At 41.9% G+C, this 22,309-nt stretch overlaps 1 protein-coding gene across 3 annotated transcripts in view; it reads right to left on the bottom strand.

Annotated features, from left to right (window-relative positions):
- LOC117400522 (raftlin-like) overlaps nt 1-22,309 on the bottom strand; it is a 61,178-nt gene that overhangs the window by 3,396 nt on the left and 35,473 nt on the right. For all 3 annotated transcript variants that reach the window (XM_059021587.1, XM_059021589.1, XM_059021588.1), the window contains exons 4-9: nt 17,087-17,195; nt 15,723-16,269; nt 12,252-12,455; nt 10,335-10,450; nt 2,433-2,536; nt 353-428 (exon numbers count right to left, since the gene is read on the bottom strand). In XM_059021587.1, the coding sequence (XP_058877570.1) occupies nt 353-428; nt 2,433-2,536; nt 10,335-10,450; nt 12,252-12,455; nt 15,723-16,269; nt 17,087-17,195 (1,156 nt within the window). The remainder of the gene's footprint in view (nt 1-352; nt 429-2,432; nt 2,537-10,334; nt 10,451-12,251; nt 12,456-15,722; nt 16,270-17,086; nt 17,196-22,309) is intronic.

Below are 22,309 nucleotides of genomic sequence, written 5' to 3'. Positions count from 1 at the left end.
GGTGCAAGCTGTTAGAATATAGAGAGTAGTTTCAACACAGCCAGCCTACACTCAGTGAAGTTTTATCAACAGCCCTCTCATACGTTATGAGAATATTTTCTGGATTTCAATTTAAAGTGCCAGTAGGGAGCTCTTTGTGGGTGAAATGTTCATGTGTCTCTGAGTGGTGAGTGCACCAGTATTACGGAACATGTATTAACAGCAATTTAAATGTTTACGCTTCTGCAAACAAAACATGTCCATTTGGGCCGTATCAAATTAGACACACTGCATCACATGTTTCTGTGGAAAACCTATTATAATATCACATTACTGCCAAGAGAAACAAGCTGAGGAATGCAAGGTCAGTTACCTTCAATTCCTTTTTCTTTCGGGGTAGGAAAGGTCTCTGGAGAAATACAATCTGCTTTGTCGCCAAATTCCCTTCACTGGAAAAATAGAACATTCATTAAATCCATTGAAAGAAACGTCTGAAGAACTGGGAAACTATATTATACCAGTTTATTATACCAGATTCTGACGCGTCAACGCCCCAGTTTGAACGATCGCCCGCCCTCTCCCAAATTTTAGCTGAAAGTAAAATGTTATACCGTTGTTTTCCATTTTTTAATAACCATGCGCAAATAATGCTGATGGGAAATATCGCAGCTCACATGAATAGAAAAAACTTCCTAGAAGTAGTTGCTCTGTGCATTAATGATTGTAATGATTGAGAAAATTGCTTGCATCATCAATGATGATGGCTCAGATGACGATGACGTGGAGTTTGGTGGTTTCGGATCAGATGATACAGACTCTGCAGTCTGATTGATTAGCGTTCCAGTTGTTACTCCACAATCCATATTTTGGGACGGCAAGAGCTTCTAACTCAGGCGTTTTTTGGTATTGAACATTTTAACCCTATAGTGCTATATTACTCTATTATTTTGTATTGTGTTTTCACATTGGACACTCCATTTAAGCAATTTATTTTAGTAGACAAAAAATGTCATGTGTTTATATATTTTCAAATGTAGCAACTTTTATTCTAGCATTTTTCACACTGTGCTTTTGCATGATAAAACAGTGGACATACTGCAGCAACTTTGAATTGTATTTCATCAGTAAATAAAGTGATCTGCTCTCCTCCAGGTCTCAGAGTGAGTCAGTAAGCCAGGGGTTAAATCTCCTGCCTATTCTGCTCGGGTCTTTTGACATCCACAATAACCCTCTCATGGACTCACAGTCACTATTTGGAGGCTCTGTCTGTATTATATTTCGCGTCCATTTCCACTTAGCTGTAAAGGAAAATGAATCTTCCACAGCACAGGAGAATGTCTGCAGCTCTTCTTTAACGTGCCTGGTGCATGGCTTCACTTACTGTAGAGCACGCACATACCACACATTTATCCTTCTTATTACACCCTATTGTATGCCAATCCCAAACCGGAGCAATCAGTTTTCACTTAAACCAGCTAAAAATAAATAAGACTGCACTCTTCTTCAATCATTTAGTACTGGTTCCTATAAACAGCATTTTGTAGTTTTGTGCCTCAAATGTCAGTTAGGAAAGAAGGCACTTTTGTAACGAAGCAAGTATTTCCTGGCAGAATTTCAATTAAATCAGTCACATGTATGTTTCTATGTTTTAAACAGCCTATAGAAAATAAACATTGAGAGTTATAACTGGGACAGTATCTTTGATTAATTAGATGAATTCCCAAAACAGACATAACCTATTTTTATAGTGGTAAATTCAGTTCAGTCATGCAATTAATCACTGCTGTCCTGTACTGCCTATGAACATTTTATTAGACATTGCTCCGTGAAGAGAAGGTCGATCATTTCCAGAACAGCATGGCAAATCCCACCTGAAGCTGCATTCCTAAGCTATAATTTCTTAAGCAAACCTGGATGTACCTGTCTAAGTTAAACCTGCTGAATAATGTTACATTAACATATTGAATTACATATGGCTTTGTAGTTTTCCATATACTTAACGAAAAACTGACAAAAAATGTAAAATGTGACATTTCAAAATCTAACATGAAATACTGTACTACTATGAAGTCTTCTGGTATATCACTTAATAGTTTATTTGATTACATGATGTTAAATAAAATACCTAAATTATAATTTGCGTTAATATTGTTTTTATGTATTCGTTTTTTTTTTAAATTATGTCTCAATCCTACAATTCTAGGTGATGCAAAATGTTTGGCCATAGCCAAACAAGCTTCAAGCAGCTGAGATTGGTTCAGGTGCTTCATTATGAGCTGTCTGCAGTAGCATGTGTGCTTGTGTGAAACGTTCACACAGAGAGGTATCAGCCTTAACTTGTCTGGACCTTGTAGTTCATTTGATAAAGGGAACCGCTCACAATGCGTTTGTCGCTTTTGTCTGCTTTGCTATTAGTAACACAAACTAGTTTGTAGATTCCTTTATTTGAATACCTGTTTGTCTTCACAATTGGAGTAGGAAGCACACAGGTCAGCCTCCACCCAAAGACAGCCAGAGATTTCAACAGGGGTATATAATCTGTCTTAACCTCAGCACCCTGGAAAAGAGATAATTTATAACATAAATGCAGCATTGTTGTAAGTTCTGTAAATTACACACTTGCTATTTCAACATGTCCACAACAAAGCCGCATTATACATTTTACAATCTTGCTTGCTGAGAGACCATGCTAACATGCTGTTCTTCAGTGAAACATTGCAGTGCTCTGTGGTTCCGTGCGAGTGAAGGTTGAACATGTGCAGACAGCATGGCTCACCACAGCTCAAAACAGGAACTTGTGTTTTGCACAGCTGCCACATTAACACATCATACCATCACCACACTGAAAGACAGATTGGGCCAGCACCATTGCAACTGTTTACATTGAGGCTACAAAGTGTTAATAATTACAGTATTACCAGTGTGGCCATTGTGTCTGTTTAACCATAACATCCACTACCACCTACAAAATGAGAGAAGATCAGTCCTTTTAAAATCATTATTAATATTTCTGTATAATTAACTAAAACAATCAAACAAACATATACAAGATATTATGAAATAGACGTTAACACACGAGTCACAGGCGCAATGCAATAACAAATAAAAGCTAGATCAGAATGGCGCTGGATCGGAAACACCAGCTCGCTGTTATTATTAATTATCGTTATCCATGATTAACAGCATTGTATTTGCTGGATAATGATTGCCGTATTAGTTAACACAGCAGTTTGTTATTAAATATACATATCCATATCTTTCTTTTTTTGCTTGAGCTGTATGTGCAGTATTCGAAATGTGGTTTTGCTTTACACTCAAAGTATTTTGACTATGGAATCCATAGTGAGACAGGAGGGAGACTCCTCAAGAGCAGAAGTGTTTGGGTGTAGTAGGGAAGCGAAGCAAGAGCTTTGACGGGTTCTCCTGCCCATAGACTCAACTTCCAAAGAAGTCCTGTCAAGGTCCAAAAAACTGAGTGTTTCATTTCAAATTGTTTACTGCTTTTCTCAGCTCACATGCAATTCAAATTAGCCTTGTGCTTGTTGCAGAAACTATACGTCAACACGCTGAAATGTATTAAGCATAACTTTTAAAACTGGAAAATGTGGAAACTGTTACTTTTAGTTGATTGCTAAATCTGGGGAGTTTGGCACATATACATATTTGTAATTTAAAATATCTAAGGCTAGAAACATTTAAAAAGTATGTCTATGACACTCTAGCCTCAACATCACCATGGATGGATGCAGAAACTCTCCCTGCAAGCCAAGCCCACCACAAATCTTTATACTGTGCATTGAGTCAACTTGGCAGACCTATACACCCTGACTGTGCTTTCTTGGTGTAATCAGAGTTTAAGGGTAAACAAAGCCCAGTCTCTTAACTGCAGTAAGTCTCTTCAAAACCGTTTCACTATATAATATTTATTACATTTTTTACTATATATGTTCTGTTGAATTGGTCTCCTGGTGTTTTCTTATGTGTTTGCCTTCCGGTGACTTGTTTATTACTGTTTTTTATTTAGATCCTTCCTCCACCTTGGCCTGCTCTTTAATTTCGAGTACCTGGCCTGCAGCTCAGATGAATTTCTCTCAGTATTATTTTGTTTTCCTTATTTACTTTTCACATTTATCCTCTCGCTCTGCCCATGTATATATATTGGTGTTTGGTGGTGGTTGGCAGGGATGGGGTTAATTCCTCCCTACCAAAAACACGTGAGAATGTGGCTGGAGCCTTGATTAGATAAATCGCTAATTATTGATTAATTAGGCTCCAGCCACATCCCATAAAAGCCCAGGGCTCCATTTGGAGAGAAGAGTTTGGTGAGTGAACCTGTGTTGTTGTATCTCTGTATTGTCTTTAAAAGTTCAGTGAAGGCTCTGCCCAGCCTGAACAGTATGTATTTGTTTTTAAACCTTTATTTTGCCCTTCTGGCTTTTTGTTTGTATTCTTGTGTTGGTTTTTTTTGGTTTATTAAAGTGCGCTTTAGCGTTTGTACTACAGTTTCCTGGCTTCTGAGTCTCTGTCTCGCCACTACCCTGTCACATGCGGTGTCAAATTTGCCTCGCGGAGGAGTGGTGCCCCGGCTGTGGCAATATTGGGCACACAGTGGCCATCTGCCCCTCCCAATACCAGGAGGAGAGGTGGTCTGATGTGCCTGAAGAGAGGGAGGAAGAGCCCCGTTGGAGGTGCTTGGCCAGTGGGGAGGGTGAACACCCAAAGCCTCGCTGCTCGGGCCAAGCCTGGAGGGAACAGTCTGCCCAAAAGAGGGTGAAAGGGAGGAGCGGCTGTGTCCGGAGAAGGCCCAGAAGGAGGGAGCCAGAGCGTCCAGCACCCAGAAGGAAGGAGCCTGAGCATCCACAGCCCAAGAGGGGTAAGCAAGCGTCTCCAGAGCCGCACCAGTCTCCAGTGACAAAGGGAGAGCAGCACCAGTCTCCAGTGGCCGAGGGAGAGCCGCACCAGTCTCCAGAGATAGAGGGAGACTACCTGCCGCTACGGCCTCCACCACCAGAGGGAGACTGCCTGCCGCTCCCGCTGTCTCCACCGCCAGAGGGAGACTGCCTGCCGCTCCCGCTGTCTCCACCACCAGAGGGAGACTGCCTGCCGCTCCCGCTGTCTCCACCACCAGAGGGAGACTGCCTGCCGCTCCCGCTGTCTCCACCGTCAGAGGGAGACTGCCTGCCGCTCCCGCTGTCTCCACCACCAGAGGGAGACTGCCTGCCGCTCCCGCTGTCTCCACCGCCAGAGGGAGACTGCCTGCCGCTCCCGCTGTCTCCACCATCAGAGGGAGACTGCCTGCCGCTCCCGCTGTCTCCACCACCAGAGGGAGACTGCCTGCCGCTCCCGCTGTCTCCACCACCAGAGGGAGACTGCCTGCCGCTCCCGCTGTCTCCACCGCCAGAGGGAGACTGCCTGCCGCTCCCGCTGTCTCCACCGCCAGAGGGAGACTGCCTGCCGCTCCCGCTGTCTCCACCGCCAGAGGGAGACTGCCTGCCGCTCCCGCTGTCTCCACCGCCAGAGGGAGACTGCCTGCCGCTCCCGCTGTCTCCACCGCCAGAGGGAGACTGCCTGCCGCTCCCGCTGTCTCCACCACCAGAGGGAGACTGCCTGCCGCTCCCGCTGTCTCCACCGCCAGAGGGAGACTGCCTGCCGCTCGCGCCTCCAGTGCCAGAGGGAAAAGCGCCGCCGTCTTCTGCACTACATTTGTTATTGAGGGGAGCATAGCGAAGGCCAGGAGAACGTCCACATCAGGAGTGCTAGGCCTAGCCGTCGCCTCCCGAGGGTCCCCTGCTGCCATCTCCTCCCGAGGGCCCGCACCTTCCCTGTTCTGCACCGCCTGGGGCTGCTGAGCCTGCACCGCCTGGGGCTGCTGAGCCTGCACCGTCTGGGGTTGCTGCCCGCCCTGCGCCGCCTGGGGTTGCTGCCCGCCCTGCGCCGCCTGGGGTTGCTGCCCGCCCTGCTTTGGCTGGGGTTGCTGCCCGCCCTGCTTTGGCTGGGGTTGCTGCCCGCCCTGCTTTGGCTGGGGTTGCTGCCTGTTGCTGCCATCTGGGGCTCCTTTGCGGCTGGGCCCCGGGGAGTTGTTGCGGCTGCCTGTAGCCCCATGGTTGCTTCTGTTCCGGTGGCAGGACTCTATCCGGGACTTTTGGGCCCTTTAAGGGGGGAGGTGGCCGTGGAATGGCCTTGTGGGCATTGCACAAGGGGAGGGATATGTGGTGTTTAGTGGTGGTTGGCAGGGATGGGGTTAATTCCTCCCTGCCAAAAACATGCAAGTGTGGCTGGAGCCTTAATTAGATAATTGCCAATTATTTATTAATTAGGCTCCAGCAACATCCCATAAAAGGAGAGCCCAGGGCTCCATTTGGAGAGAGGACTTTGGTGAGTGAAGCTGTGTTGTTTTTGTGGCTCTGTATTGTCTTTAAAAGTTCAGTGAAAGCAGTGCCCAGCCTGAACAGTTTTTGTATTTTTGTTTAAACCTTTTGCCCTTGTGCCTTTTTGTTTATACTCTTGTGTTATTGTTTTGTTTATTAAAGTGCTCTTTAGCGCTTGTACTGCAGTTTCCTGGCCTCAGAGTCTGTGTCTCGCCGCTACCCTGCCACAATCCTGTAGTAAAAGCATAAAACTTGATGTTCCCATAAGGGAAAAATGCTCTGCTGGAAAGGCTCAATATGTTATCTGCAAACATAATAGCGGTGCCGAAAACAAACCATTTCTGGACACTGACAGGATGTGTTCATTCCATCAGGGCTCTGGCAGGAAAGAAGTACAATAAATAATGTGCAGATACAAGCTTTCAAAACAAACAGGCGCCTACAATGGGTAAAGTGGATTTTATTTTATTTATATATATATATACACACACACACACACACACACACATAGCGCTCCCTCGCTATAAGGCTCTCAGTTATAACGTGCCTCAAATATAATGCTCCTACAGCATGTCCCCCAATTCCCTGTACTAGTGATTCATGCAATATTTCTACAGTAAATACAGTACCAGTGTTCAAACTGTCTGCCTTTGACACTGTTGATCACTCTATTCTACTATCATCTCTCGCTGACCTGGGGATCTCTGGCACTGCTCTGGCCTGGTTCTCCTCCTACCTCTCCAACCGCACTTACCAGGTAACCTGGCGTGGAGCAACCTCCACACCTCACCCTCTCTTGACTGGAGTCCCCCAAGGGTCAGTCTTGGGTCCTCTCCTGTTCTCTCTCTACACCCGCTCCCTGGGCCCCCTCATCGCATCCTATGGTTTCTCATACCATTTCTATGCTGATGATGCTCAGATTTTCCTCTCCTTCCCCACCTCTGACTCCACCATCTCCTCCCGTATCTCTACCTGTCTGTCTGCTATTTCCTCCTGGATGCACTCGCATCACCTCAAACTCAACCTCTCTAAATCTGACCTCCTTTTCTTTCCCTCCTCCTCCCCCTCCTCTGATCTCTCTATCTCTGTTCCTCTGGAATCTACCACACTCTCTCCCTCTTCCTCAGCTAAAAACCTTGGAGTCACCCTGGACCCCTGCCTCTCTTATTCCCAGCACATCTCCACTCTGGCACGCACTTGCAGATTCTTCCTGAGCAACATCCGAAGAATCCGACCCTTCCTCACCAACTATGCTACCCAGCTCCTGGTCCAGGCCCTGGTACTCTCCCGCCTAGACTACTGCAACTCCCTCCTGGCTGGCCTCCCTGCGTCCGCCACCCGTCCGCTCCAGCTCATCCAGAACTCTGCTGCTCGCCTGGTGTTCTCTCTACCTCGCTTCGCCCACGCTACTCCACTACTCCGCTCGCTCCACTGGCTCCCGATCACCGCTCGCATCCAGTTCAAGACTCTTGTACTAGCCTACAGATGCCTTGATCAGACTGCACCCAGCTACCTCCAGACCCTCATCTCTCCCTACACCCCCACTCGACCTCTCCGCTCCGCCTGCACTAGAAGACTGGCTCTACCTCCGCTACGCTCCCCTGCCTCCCGAGCCCGCTCCTTCTCCACCCTTGCTCCGCAGTGGTGGAACGACCTTCCTACAGATGTCAGGACTGCCCAGTCCCTGACCACATTCCGGCGCCTCCTTAAGACTCACCTCTTCAAACAGCACCTGTAGAACTCCTCTGTTGTATCCTGGGACACTATCACCCTTCATTTAAATATGCTTTATTTTGCTCTTATCTGCCCCCTATTTTACTGCATTTAATCCTGTACCTCAGAATATTGTAATCTCCCAAGTGTTTAATCTGTAGTATTTTGTACTTAATCATATCCTGATGTAACTATCACTACTTAATCATATCCTGATGTAACTTTCACTATTATCTGCTGTATTATTGAATTGTGGTTTGTCACACTTGAGAATTATTGTATTTCTTGTTCTTATTGTATGACTTATATTGTAACACTTGAATGTATTTGTATTTGCTTGCGATTGTAAGTCGCCCTGGATAAGGGCGTCTGCTAAGAAATAAATAATAATAATAATAATAATAATAATAATAATAAACAACTTCTCAGTCTAACTTCCGTTTCTGTCTCTCCCTTTTGATACAGTATTGAACTGAAGAAAAGCTGCGCTGGCACTTTATAACACAGACATCTTATTCAGCATTTGTTTTCTAACTAAATAAATATTAGGCCTATTATGTGATTATCTTTCCTAATGTATTTACTTTTTTGCTGCGAGAGGAGCTGCGGCTTTCTCCGGGAGATGAGACACTTCAGCTTCACTTCAGCCCCGCTCCGGCAGACGAACCTGGGGTGAGCCCATTCCCTCTTCACCTCTCCCGACCCGCTCTCCTTCTCGCACTTGGTTTGCTTGGCTGTCGCTTTGAACTGAACTCATGACCGGTGTTTAGCCAGGCTATTTATAGTTTAAAAACTGCTAATTAAAGTGATCCATGAGTAGGAATGTTACCTTTTTTTTTTTTTTTTGGTAAAAAATATAGCATTGATTACATGGTGCTTTATGCATGGTTAATTTATGGAAAGTTACATTTTTGCTTCACTATATGTGTGTTATACAGAGGTAGTTATTTTATTTTGTATTTCAGTCAGGTGTGTGTTGTTATGTGTAACGCGGTGCCTCCCACTCCCTGCCCCGTTTATAACACTCTTCATTTATAAAGCTCATATTGTGTGTCCCCCGAGACCCACGTTATAGCGAGGGAGCACTATATATATATATATATATATATATATATATATATAAAATCCAGGGCTCATAATGGAACGTGAAGCAAGCAATGTGATTGGTCGAGCAAGGTTCCAGGTGTCCGTATATTAGATGGATACGGACAGTTGGAGCCTTGTCACATATGTTAAGTCACTGAGTTGAGAATTTAAACTAAGTATCGGTAGCCATCTTGCTTACACTCACAGATGTACAGCTGTAACAATGAAACTGAGTGACCAATTACCTGCGGAAAATCCCAAAGCAGTAAGTAGATACCAAAAATAAATAAATCAATAAAATAAATCGCTGTCTTTATGCTCACTCACCTGACTTTGTCACTTCAAATAATGTATTTTTAGCGTTTTGTAAACGCTAAAGAAAAAAACAAAAAGTCACTTGTGCACATTATCCACCCCTCTCTGACACAGATCTTGAACAAATTACTGAAATCCGAGACGTCGTTGAATTTATTTTTATTACTCACGTCTGTCACGTCTTGCTCAGTGCGTCTGCACTGACTGGAAGAAAAAAAAGAACCCTGTCTCAACTCAGCCCCCTGGTGTATTTTCAATGGCAATGTGCACACTAGCAAAAAAATGGTTTACTTTCTTTTACATGTTTGAATTAAATTAATTTACTCATCTTAACTTAGTGTGTAGTTCAAAGTTATACATGGGACTACTTTATTTAGCATAAGGATATTTAATTAAAAACACTACATTTTTGCCTTACACATGATTTATGCTTTTTTTTTTCTTCAAATCCACTGTTTTACCTGGATTATAAATGCAATAAGGCCCTTAGGGCGTCTGTATACACTTAATATATGGACTTCTCGGGGGTTGAAGACATATACGGACGCCCAGCTGGGCCTTATTGCATACATATATATTCCCATTAATTTGAACAGAGGGGGCAGTGGTGACTGAGGACAATATTGGTACAACTCCATCGCTATTCCTATTGCTATTGAGCAATGCCTTTCAATCCCACAGCATTTACTTCACTGTATGTTAACGAGGATAAAAAAAACATAATAAGACACGGAACAGATCCTGCTTCCAATTGTGTGAACTGTACAAGACTGTTTCCCTTAATATTCTGTAAAAACACATACAGTACAGTACAAAGTGTCGTATTACCAGTCATTTCTGGTAATGACTAAAATAAATAAAAACCCAGCTTACTTGGAAAGTTGTCCATTGTTCCACGACAATGGCATCGTAGGCCTGTGCAGCTGTCGAGTCCATCTCAGAAGCCTCCTCAAAGATGAACGTGCCTTCCACTGACCGGGGTGTCAACTCTGCACAGCACAGAAACAGAAACCATGTACTTTACTGGTAAAATGTCATAATGGGTGGCTGGCTGTTGTCCATGTTGAAACCACGTAGAGTAAGAGGCTAACTTTACATAACTTTCGCTTCAGCAACAGGTAGTTTGTAAATAACCTAATTTTCCTAGTTCAGTTCCTCAGATCAACATGCTGTATATAGATAATAAGTTCATGTAGTGCAGAATTATTCATAGACTATCAGAATTCCTGGAAGCTATATCCCTGAAAACTATTTCTGGAATCGTTGCGTGAATCCGCCAAATCCCTGAAATGAGGTTTGATCTGCAATGTAATGCTGGCCTTGTCTTCCACTTCAGACATCAGTCTCTCTCACTGAGCCTGTGAATTGCAGTCCAGACAGCTCATTTAGAGATCTCAAATACTAATGAAAGGATCTTCAATAGCAGGCTTTTTATATGCGTTTCCACTCAAGCAGCAAAACGCTGATCTATTAGGCAGCAGCATCTCAGCAGGTATAAGATGAGATAAACTACTGCTGACTGTAAGAGTGATGAATAAATGGAATATGAATCAACATTCACTGCATACTAAAAGAAAGCATTTCCATCTGCATGTTTGTTTTTGAGAAAATCTGAGACCAGTGCTGAACTCTTCTTCTGAGTAGTATCGTAGCACGTCAACAGTGTTAGTCGTGTACAAAACTCAACTTGCCACAAATTACAGTGAAAGTGCAGGATAGCACAAAACGAGCAGAGCTCAGATATGCTGCCCTGTAACTGCTGTGAAAATACGATTTTGCTGTGTGAAATGTTCTTGCAGTGAACTCAATGTTATTATTATCACAAGGCTAAACTGTACTTTGCGTCCGGGCAGTTGGATCGCGCATGCCTCATTAATTCAATTCACTACCGTTTATTAGCTTCAGAATGATTTGTACTGCTTCTTTTACAGTAAATATGCCAGAGAACTGAAAAATGCCACCTGCCCTTACTTAGTATAATAGTAGTGTTTGTAAAATAGGAGTACAGTATGTGCTACCCTCACTTGTGTCTAACAAAGACTGGGTGAGATCAAATCTGTTGTCCCCATCCTCCCTTTTATAGAACTACACAGTCAATACCCTCAGTCTCACTTCTCCAATACACATTCTATTACTGAGTCACACCACATGTACAACGGAAAGATCCCTGCTGGGTAATGCTCTCAGTCCCACTGTGTATACATCTTTAACACATCTTTCTTAGACTCAGGAATGCTTTAACAGCATTGTTATATGCATGAGGGTATCACAAGGATTAAAAGCTAAAAATGGTAAACCAGCGGCCCGCCCCTACCCTTGTTTTCATTTCAAAACAAACGGATACACTTCACAGGTGTTTGGTGGAGCCAGCAAAACCATTTGTTTTCAAACACAAGTCTCACGCAGAGCCTTGTAGGGATGTAAAACTGAGAAGTACCCACTGAACTCTTGTTACATTCCTCCTCATTCCCTCCACCTCTCTTTCAGGGGTCACTGGGTCCTGTTGCCTGGCCTTTTTTAACTGCTGCCAGCTGACTACATTTTCTTGTTGTTGTTTTAAATGAACAGAAATTTGACTAAAATTAAATGTTTCTGTATACCATCTTTCATTTGACTATATATATATATATATATATATATATATATATATATATATATATATATATATATATATACACATACATATATATATATATATATATATATACACACACACACACACACACACACACACATATATATATATATATATATATATATATATATATATATAATTTACAGATACTGTACCATTTTCTGCTTCAAGGTGGAAGTACCCGTCAACCAGTAGCGCCCCATTGGTGAAGTGCTGGGTCATGTGATCCAGCCAGTCTGCTTCCACACTGCTGACCCCCTGGCCTTTCCTGTGGACTTTCAGAGGAACCTTCACTGTGTAATACCTGCACGAGCTCTGCTGGCTGCTGGGGGTGTTGAACAGTGCAAATGTCTGGACTTCTGTTGTTAGAAATGGGAACAACCAACAAAATTGTTTTATACAATTTACAACACTGTGAAAAAGACTTCTAAATCTGGACCTCAATTCAGGAATTTAATTTAAGCTGTGAGAATGCCTCTTGGGGCAGTATTTCATACCCCTTCTTAATTACACAGAAGATGAATGGCATGCAGTGAAAACTAAAGGGTAAACACTAGGGTAGGCAGTAATATGTAGAGTAGAACTGTAACAATTGATTGTGCATCACTGAATTGTGATATTTCCTTTATTATTTATTTCTTAGCAGACGCCCTTATCCAGGGCGACTTACATTTGTTACAAGATCACATTATTTTTACATGCAATTACCCATTTATACAGTTGAGTTTTGACTGGAGCAATCTAGGTAAAGTACCTTGCTCAAGGGTACAGCAGCAGTGTCCCCCCACCTGGGATTGAACCCACGACCCTCCGGTCAACAGTCCAGAACCCTAACCACTACTCCACCCTGCTGCCCTTTACATGATACATTGTATTGTCATGTGTATTGAGTGTACTGTGATATGATTAAATAGTCAATGCTACATTGTATTGTGTGTACTGTGATATAATCAATGAGAACAATAGCATCTGATGCTGATAAATATTGTATTGCGACCTGCATATCAGGATAGGGTACACATCCAATTGTGTTCACTGTCTATCGTTCCACCCCTAGCCTAGTAAAATGTGGACATTCAGCTTCTACGCTTCACCCAAAAGTGTTCTACAATTTCACACTTTCATGTTAGACAGCCATAAAAAATTGCTAGCCACAGCATACAATGTAATGGAACCATCTGTCTGGGTGAGTTAGCGAATTCGAAATTGCTAGCATATGGTTCTCTCAGTTATTTGGGGAAAGTAAAACAAACCAATGCAGTTGTTTATTCCTAATTCAGCTAGAAACACTTCTTAATATCCTGGAGATGCAAACAAAGTAAAAGGTTTAGCATGTGTGTGAGGTCTGCAGCATATATCAATATCAATTGCAATGAATAAATGACAGGCCTCTGCTATTGCTTGGCTCACATTGTGTTCTTTTTAATGTAACAAAATATCACATCTGGGTTGTGTAGATATTGGATGGTCCATACAATAGATCTAAAAAGCAGCAAATTAAAATACCTTTGTGTATGTTATAGACATTGGTAACATGAATCGATATTTATTTGGATCCACTTTATTTGGAACTTATTTTACTAATCAATTCTACAATCTAATAGCTTGTTCCGAACCAAGCAAACTAACTTGAAATAACCAAATGTCAGTCTAAACTAACCCTTCGGCTATTGAACAGTGTATCTTAAATAATATTGAACATCAAATAAAATCCATTCCAATATTGCAACGCCTAAATAAAACCCCTCAAGATTCTTTGTTTTTTCATTATTATTATTATTATTTGTTTATTTAGCAGACGCCTTTATCCAAGGCGACTTACAGAGACTAGGGTGTGTGAACTATGCATCAGCTGCAGAGTCACTTACAACTACGTCTCACCCGAAAGACGGAGCACAAGGAGGTTAAGTGACTTGCTCAGGGTCACACAATGAGGCAGTGGCTGAGGTGGGATTTGAACCGGGGACCTTCTGGTTACAAGCCCTTTTCTTTAACCACTGGACCACACAGCCTCCTCCTTTTCATCTACAGGAGGGACTGGTTTTCATTTTTCCAAACAATATATGACGGTGATCTGTTTTTCTGTATTAACTCCTGCTTCACCAATTCTTTCCAGTCTATTCGCCAGTTCAAAAATAGTTATCTATTGATGCATTTATAACAATGATCTGGTATCTTGTGCCCTTGAGCCTTCATGTTGCATTGGAAAACAGGATAACTGCATAGAAAAGCCAGCACAGAGATTTCCTATGGTTCATAAAACCTGTGTGTGTGTGTGTGTGTGTGTGTGTGTGTGTGGATGCTTTAACTATGAAGAAGCAACTTGTTTTTATCTAATTTATTTCCCTTCTCATGAATTCAGTTGGTGCAAAACCCTCATTAAAATGTTTGCTGCGACTATGTGGAGATCCTATGCTTGACATTACACATGTGGGGCAAGCTGCTATCTTCACATCTCAAAGCTGCCAGGGTGCTGAAACGGAATTCAAACCAACACTTATTAGTTATAAGTTGATTTACATGAGAAACAAAACAGTAGCAACCAGTTGCCAGTGTGCGTTTCGGTGCTAGTTGTGGTGTATTTCAAAGAATATTTCTGTTATAGGATAATGTCTGAGTGAAGAGTGAGCTTCCTCATTTAATAAACCAGCTAGCTAAAAGTTTATCATTCATTCATCACGTGAAAGAAATAAGGTCTGCAAAAAAGCAAAAGCCTTCACTTTTGACCTTTTCTTGCACAATGAAGTATTTGTATTAGCAGCACTCGAGTAAGTTAGCACATGTACACAATTAAAGCATCCTTATCTCATAATCTGAAACACTGTACAAACATCAACATACAGCACACTGTCCATCAGGACTCCTAGATCCACACTGCAGTGTTGGCAACATGCAAAGAATATTTTTTAACATGCAACATGCATAAATCATTTTTGTTAGACCTTTTGAATACTGCTTTCAGCAATCATTGTGGCTAGGGCAGTGCATGGGACTTATACACAAAGGAAAACTAACAATGCATTGAGCCACATAAAGGCACGAAGGCCTGTAATGGTCCCAATCTAGAAATTAATCAAAAAGGAAGAAAAATGAGCCAATGATGCCACAATGCCACGGGTGCTAGATGAAGACTTTAAAATTGTTTTTGTCGACACACGCTATGTAACCATCTCAATTATCTGAAATATCTTTGTAGGCTAACATTTGTTAAAAAGCCAGCCAGGTTAATAATGTAGATCAAAGTTTGGTACAAGTAGGCACAATATATTTCTTAGCAGACACCCTTATCCAGGGCGACTTACAATTGTTACAAGATATCACATTATTTTACACGTAATTACCCATTTATACAGTTGGGTTTTGACTGGAGCAATCTAGGTAAAGTACCTTGCTCAAGGGTACAGCAGCAGTGTCCCCCACCTGAGATTGAAGCCACGACCCTCCGGTCAAGAGTCCAGAGCCCTAACCACTACTCCACACTGCTGCCATTATTACATCACCATTACTTATTCCTAATTTATAGGTAAGCACAAATGCAGGTCTTTTTTATGCATTTCCTTCCCTTTTTTAAAATAAAACTTTCTTACTGTATTACTTTTGAATCAACCTACACTTGAATCACGTACCCTTTTTCGATCCTTTGTGCTCTGTGTGTTCAGTGTTTCCAGGTGTCCCGTTGTCCCTGCTGTTTTCAGAGTGCTGGTCCACCCCAATGTGCTCACTGGAATCCTCTGCTGAATGTTCTGCTGGCCCATTTGTTGTGGGTGCCAGCGAGTCGGTCTCAGAAGCCTTATCCTCCACCTTGCTGACTTCTGCCAATTCAGCAGAGTTCATTGTTTTAATCTGTCCTTCATTTTCCTTTGACAAAGTCTGAGATAATTTCTCGGTGACCTGCTGCGCCACATTTACTTCCACGTCACCCGAGCGACTCTCCACCTGCTCACAATTGGTTTCAGTTCCTGCCACCTGATTTGATTCGCAGACGCTCGCTTCCACTGAACCTGGTCTGCTCTCAGGGCTGACATTTTGTGAACTTTCCTCCTTCTCTGTACTCAGGCTGCAATGCAATGATGAGGATTCAGCCTCAGAGGAGTGTGCATTCGAGTTCACTGGAAAACCGTACTGTTGAATGAACCCCACAAACTTCACTCCCTGTTCTCCAGCAGCCTGCACCTATGGATTCAAAAGATAACAAAAGAGTCTGTATTTAACATGTGGCATACATAAGAACTAAAACAAGGTCTTAATAAAAAAATTAAAAAAACAATTTACTAACAATGATAAGGAATGGACACGTTTTTGTATTGCTGATGCACTGTTTTTCTGTTTACTGTTTTTCACTGCGCCCCTGGTTTAAAAATTCCTTACTTTTTACGAAGAAGGACAAGATGGTTGAGAAAGAGAGGACCTGCATTAGAGGCTCATATGACAGGTTCCTCTGAGCCATGAATAATCTCAGCTGCACTGCACCCAATGAATAAATTGCATGCCAGCTCATTTATTTCTAGATTAAAAATGGATTCCTATATATGCATATAAGATTTGAATTAAAAACAAATAATAATTTAGTGCAGGGATTTGCAATTGAAAGCATTAACATTCAAAACAGGAGCTTGCATATATAAAGCAACATAGCTTTCTGTGTATGATTAATGACATCCTACTCCTGCTCGTTTGCAATAAACTGTGATGTGACATTTTGAAATCTGTATAAGAATTATAAATCTAATAATATTTAAATTTTAGCAATGTCTGGATGTTAATGTTGTCATTATTTTTTTCATTATCTCTTTTAATATGATACTGCCAAAGGCTAAAATTCCCCCTCTCTCCTTTGAGAAGCCCCCTCCCATGTGAACTTGTGTTCATTAGAAAAGTGTTCTAAGATTGTGAGTTATAGCCTGTACAAACACATTTGAAACCAAACTGATCAAATACCCATTCCCATGAATCTAACACTACATAACTACAGCTGCTTTCCGGTACTCACTCTCTTAACAAAGCCCTGAATGAGTTCTGCACCAGGAAGCTGGTCGGAAGACAGGCACATGTTCATTTCCAGGCTTTGGGGCTCACCGTTCTGGTTGTTCTTTTCAGAGCTGTATGGAAAAGAGGGCAACACTTTTAACAGAACATACATTAAGAACAAAACATACCGAAGAACCGTGGTCTGTTTGGATTAAATCGTGCATTCCACTGAATTGTACGTTCACTATGCTGCAGTCTGAATGCTTTCCAAACACCATGGTACTGCATATTAGTCATGCATCCTATTAATGATATATAATAAATAAAGTATTACACACACACAAGTTCGGCCACTTCCTATTATGAGGAGTTGTTTCCCGTTTACCAGCATGCTACATCTCTGCTGCCGGTTTTCTTGTTTATTTTTTATTTTTTATTTTTTTACTGCCAACGTGAGTCAATGAGTCCTGTTGGTTTTAAATAATAATCTGCTGGTTAAGGGCAGCATACTTCTTTTCCATTCTATGACCCAAAAACAGCTAATTTATGGTAGCCCTGCAGCCATTTTCTTCTTGTGTTCAACCTTAAAAACTCCACCTGTAAATTCACACATCTAGAACAAAACAACAAAGTAATACAATTCTGTTCTGAAGAGTAAGTTGGTAGGTGTAGTTTGTACACTTTCATCTTTTAGACATTTTATCAAATGCCTTTTGAACATGCCTGTGTTGTCCTTTCTTATTGTACGATCTTTCAATAACTCCAATGGACACAACGTTCGGCTAATGCATTGCTACAAAATGCTTTTATCCATTTTCCAAATTAAATTATCCTGGGGGAACTAACATTTGCAACTGTCACTTCAATAGTGTCACTTGGAAAAATGTATGCATTTCTGATTGATGCATTTCAAGCACCACTGCCTAGAACTTGCAGTTGATTCACTTGCTTTTCTGTTGCTCTGAAAAAAGAGAATCAGCTGCTATTTATCCTTGCAACTTAAGAATAAAGGGGCATCTGGCATTGAAGTTTTATTAGATCCACAGAACACTTTGCAGTATATAAAGCTCAAGCAACTAGAAAAAATATATACGTTTTCATTTAAGTCCAAAACTTTCAATTCCTAAATACTATGATAGCAGAGAGAGGCATGTTCAGAAGACCCTTATGAACACTTTTGATAAATAACTCCTTAAAAGGGAAATTATAATAAAGTATAATGATTAAACAGTTTGGAGTGGCTACAATAACCACATCATTTTAGAACCAATATCTTTATTTTTATTTTTATAAACCTCTGGTTAACAAGAAAGGTCCCAGTATCAACTCCAGGCACAAGCAGAGTTTCACTGCAGGTCCAGTAAATCATTGATAGGTTAACACTGGAGGAGGCAGTGTTTGGATCAGGAAGCAGTTTCACTACAGGCAGCGCTCCAGGTTTTGTGTCTGGGAGTAACTTACCCTCTAATTTTAACACAGAGTAAAATGTATTTTCAGGGGGTAAAATGCAACATTACCTTGAAGTCATGAGCAATCTCGATAAATACTGTACAATCTTTAATGGCAATGGGTTATGCATTAAAAAAGAGCCTTCGAGGGCTCCCGAGTGGCGCATCTGGTAAAGGCACTCCAAGTGGAGTGCAGGATGCACCCTATAGCCTGGAGGTCGCCGGTTCGAGTCCAGGATAATCTATTGCTGACTGTAGACGGGAGCTCCCAGGGGGCGGCGCACAATTGGCCTTAGGTCGGCCAGGGTGTCCTCGGCTCACCGTGCATCAGTGACCCCTGTCGTCTGACCGGGTGCCTGTGGGCTTGCCTGTAAGCTGCCAAGAGCTGCGTTGTCCTCTGACGCTGTAGCTCAGAGGTAGCTGCACGGTGATTCTGCAGTGTGAAAAAAAAGCGGTCGGTTGACGGCACACACTTCAGAGGTCAGCATGTGTTCGTCTTCACTGCTCCGGAGTCAGCGCGGGGGTGGTAGTGGTGAGCTGAGCCGAAAAATAATTGGATATGCCAAACTGGGAGAAAATAATAAAATAATTGGTGATTATTCAATTTAAAAAAAAAAGCCTTCCATTTTAACTGCAATGTTACTTTGAACTACTGTACAACCACGCATGTGTTCTACAAGGTTCTTTATCGGCTCAGCGCCTTTTTTTCGTGGTGTCACACTGACTCTGCAAACAGTAGCGGCGTTTGTCCCGTGTTGTCCCCATGCAAAGCTCAATTCCAGGGCCCTTGTATCTATTACCAGTACTACGGTACACCATGACTTTCAAACGGGGCAACAATGACTATTTGCATTGCATTTTACTACGGCAATCACAAAAACAAACAGAAAAACCACTCACAAAGACAGTTAGAAATGAACCTTTCGTGGTTTCACAGCAGCAATTATAGCCGAATAATCCAGTTTTCAGCAAACCTGGTGCACATTGTTCTCTGACATTGTAGAAAGTAAATAGTTTTTGATTAATTTCATGGTCAGGTCTGAAAAGCTTCTCTCCCCTCACATGACAGGTAGTCAAAACAGATGCATGGCAATACTGAGGTTAGGATACAGGTCCAACTAAAATAGGGAAATACATTAATAAGATATAATATTATATATAATTTTTTATATATTTTTAGCGGTTGTCTCTGACGATGGTTCCAGTTTTGTAGCTGGACTTGGGTGTTTACGCTTCAAACTGTGTAGCGTCAAATTTTTCTTATTCTTACTGTGATTGGCTGCAAAGACAACAAGGCTAGCCAGAGATTGGATGATGTTTGCTGGGTTGTGTTTTCTTGTGTACAGTTTCCTAGCAACTGAAGACATTGTATTGTGGGAGATGTAGTTGTTAGTGGACATTTTCGGGGAGGCAGGAGGGGAGGCAGACAAGCTGTGCAGCAAAATTGCTATGCGTATTTTTACGCATTACATTTTAATTTAGTGCGTATTGTGGATTTTTTAATCTGTAAAAAACGGCAGGTACGCAGCTTATCTGGACCGCTGACTACAGGTCCAGTAAATCATTGCGTGGTTAACAGTGGAGGAGGCAGTGTTTGGATCAGGAGGCAGTTTCACTACAGGTCCAGTAAATCATTGCGTGGTTAACAGTGGAGGAGGCAGCGTTTGGGTCAGGAGCCAAACCACTGGCTAGCTCTCCGTTAAAAGTTGTGCCGCTGGATCCCCCTGTAATAGATGTGTTTAAAGACTGCTGTCATTTCCTGCTCAGCTGGTTCAAGTTAAGGCTGACAGTTGACAGGAGACAAACCATCCACAGCTGGGCCTGATCTCTAACATGCGTACTGGGGTCGCTGCGCTCAGTGCCTTCAAAGTGCTAGCGGCACTCAGGAATTTTAATTTTCTGTAAAAACCACAGGATGGAACTTTGATTTTAATTTTACAGAAATCTTGTTATTTCCTATCTGCCCGGTCATTAATTGCTTGAGGCTGCACGATAAGGGTGCCAGTTACCAGACATTGTGCTTAAATTACATTTTTACAGCAATAATCTGTGCACACTTTATTATTCAAGTTTTGTTATACCATATTTGTTTCCAACATAGCTTATATCTAGCTTGTGTTTGCTTTTTTAAATGATGATTTTTCAGTTCTGTTCAGGACTGCCAACGGGAATGGGGCACTTGTTTTGCAAAGAGCACTATCATAGCAACAGATGTACATGTGAATTATAACAAAGACTTACTGCTGACCAGGGCTACACCCACTGACAACCACTGCTACGACAGTACAGAACAGCTAGTATGCATTTACAGTTTGACAGACCCCACCCCAAAAAACCCAAATAGAATGCTCTGTGTTTGAAAGAAAAGTGCAGGGCCGTCATTTGATTACTTTCACCAAATAAAGACATAATACCTTCTTATCCCCGGCTGGTGATGAAATATAGTAGAGGTGGTTGTACACACGTATGTCACACACAAATTTTTTTGTTTTTAGTCTGACAAAGTTAGCAAATGTTTGCACTCTTGCCCTAGGTCTGCGGCAGCTGCGATTTAAAAACTCCTTCCAAACCAGCACGCTCTGAGCTGACTTCACTGGGCTGTCTGCATGCCTAGTAGGCCACAACTTTCCATTTGGATTCCATCAACTGGCTACTTTTAATCACTGTTAAGAATGTGGCCTGCTTTAATCCCTTACCACAAGGGGAGTCTGTCTGTTTCCACACAGCAATTCTAGAAAGTGTGTTGAGCGATAAATAAGACACGTGCAGTTAGGACTAACCCTGCATCACCAGGGCCCCAGCCTTGTATGCTCTGACTCTTAACAGCTGCTGATCAGTGGGCCGGATCTACCACGGGTTTTATTGATTAACCACACTTGCAACAATTCATCTTAATAAAAGCACAACTAGGGTTTAGTATTACACACTCCTTACACTCAATCTGGGGCTTGGTTTGGAAATTAGAAAGGGACATTAGCAGCTCCTGACCTGTAAAACAGAGCTAGAAAAGATAAATGGTCTAGGCAGCTCCCCATGGAGTAAAGTCATCCCCATCTAATCACCCACCACTGTCATAACGTGCAGTGACACCTACTTGAGGAGAAATGTGAATCGGAAAATGTAACCATGTGTGTGTGAAATTGTTCTTTGGTTGGCACAGCTTGCAAACTACTACTACTAGTACTACTGAGTTAACACATCAATACTGAAATAATCTGAAGGCATTGGTTTTGACTGTCTTTTACATTTGTCTATATATTTTAAAGTCAAACTATTTCTTAGTGCAGGGATTCCCAAACGTTTTTTTACCTGAGGCCCACCTGTGCAGCTACATTAGGCACTGTGGCCTACTATTAACACTTCTTGAAGAAAATGCACTGAAAACATTGTACTGTATATGTTTACACCTGTAACACTGTTAATACATATTTACATTCTTTTTTCATTTGAACATTAATATTTGTAATGATAGACGATTTATTTTTCCACAATTCCTTCATTTGGTCTGGCATGGTTTCAAGCAAGTAAATGCATTTCACTAGTGTCACAAGCTACGACTGTAACGTTTTGTTTAATTGATGTTAGTACTGTTAATATTACATTACTGTTCAAGTTGTTTATGTATACCGATGTTTACTAGTTTATATTGAGGAACATGGGTAGGAGAGTTTCATGGTCTTGATTTTTTTTTTTTTTTTTAATGCCGAAAACCTGGAAGCCCTAAATACAATGTTAAAAAAAAAAAAAGGTTATATCTGTTTGCTTGAAAGACAAAAAAATATATATATATCTATTTC

The sequence above is a fragment of the Acipenser ruthenus genome, chromosome 4, assembly GCF_902713425.1.
Source record: "Acipenser ruthenus chromosome 4, fAciRut3.2 maternal haplotype, whole genome shotgun sequence".
In the NCBI taxonomy this organism is placed as follows: Eukaryota; Metazoa; Chordata; class Actinopteri; order Acipenseriformes; family Acipenseridae; genus Acipenser; species Acipenser ruthenus.
The sequence above is the reverse complement of the archived record's forward strand: the minus strand, read 5'-3'. Positions and strand labels throughout refer to the sequence as shown.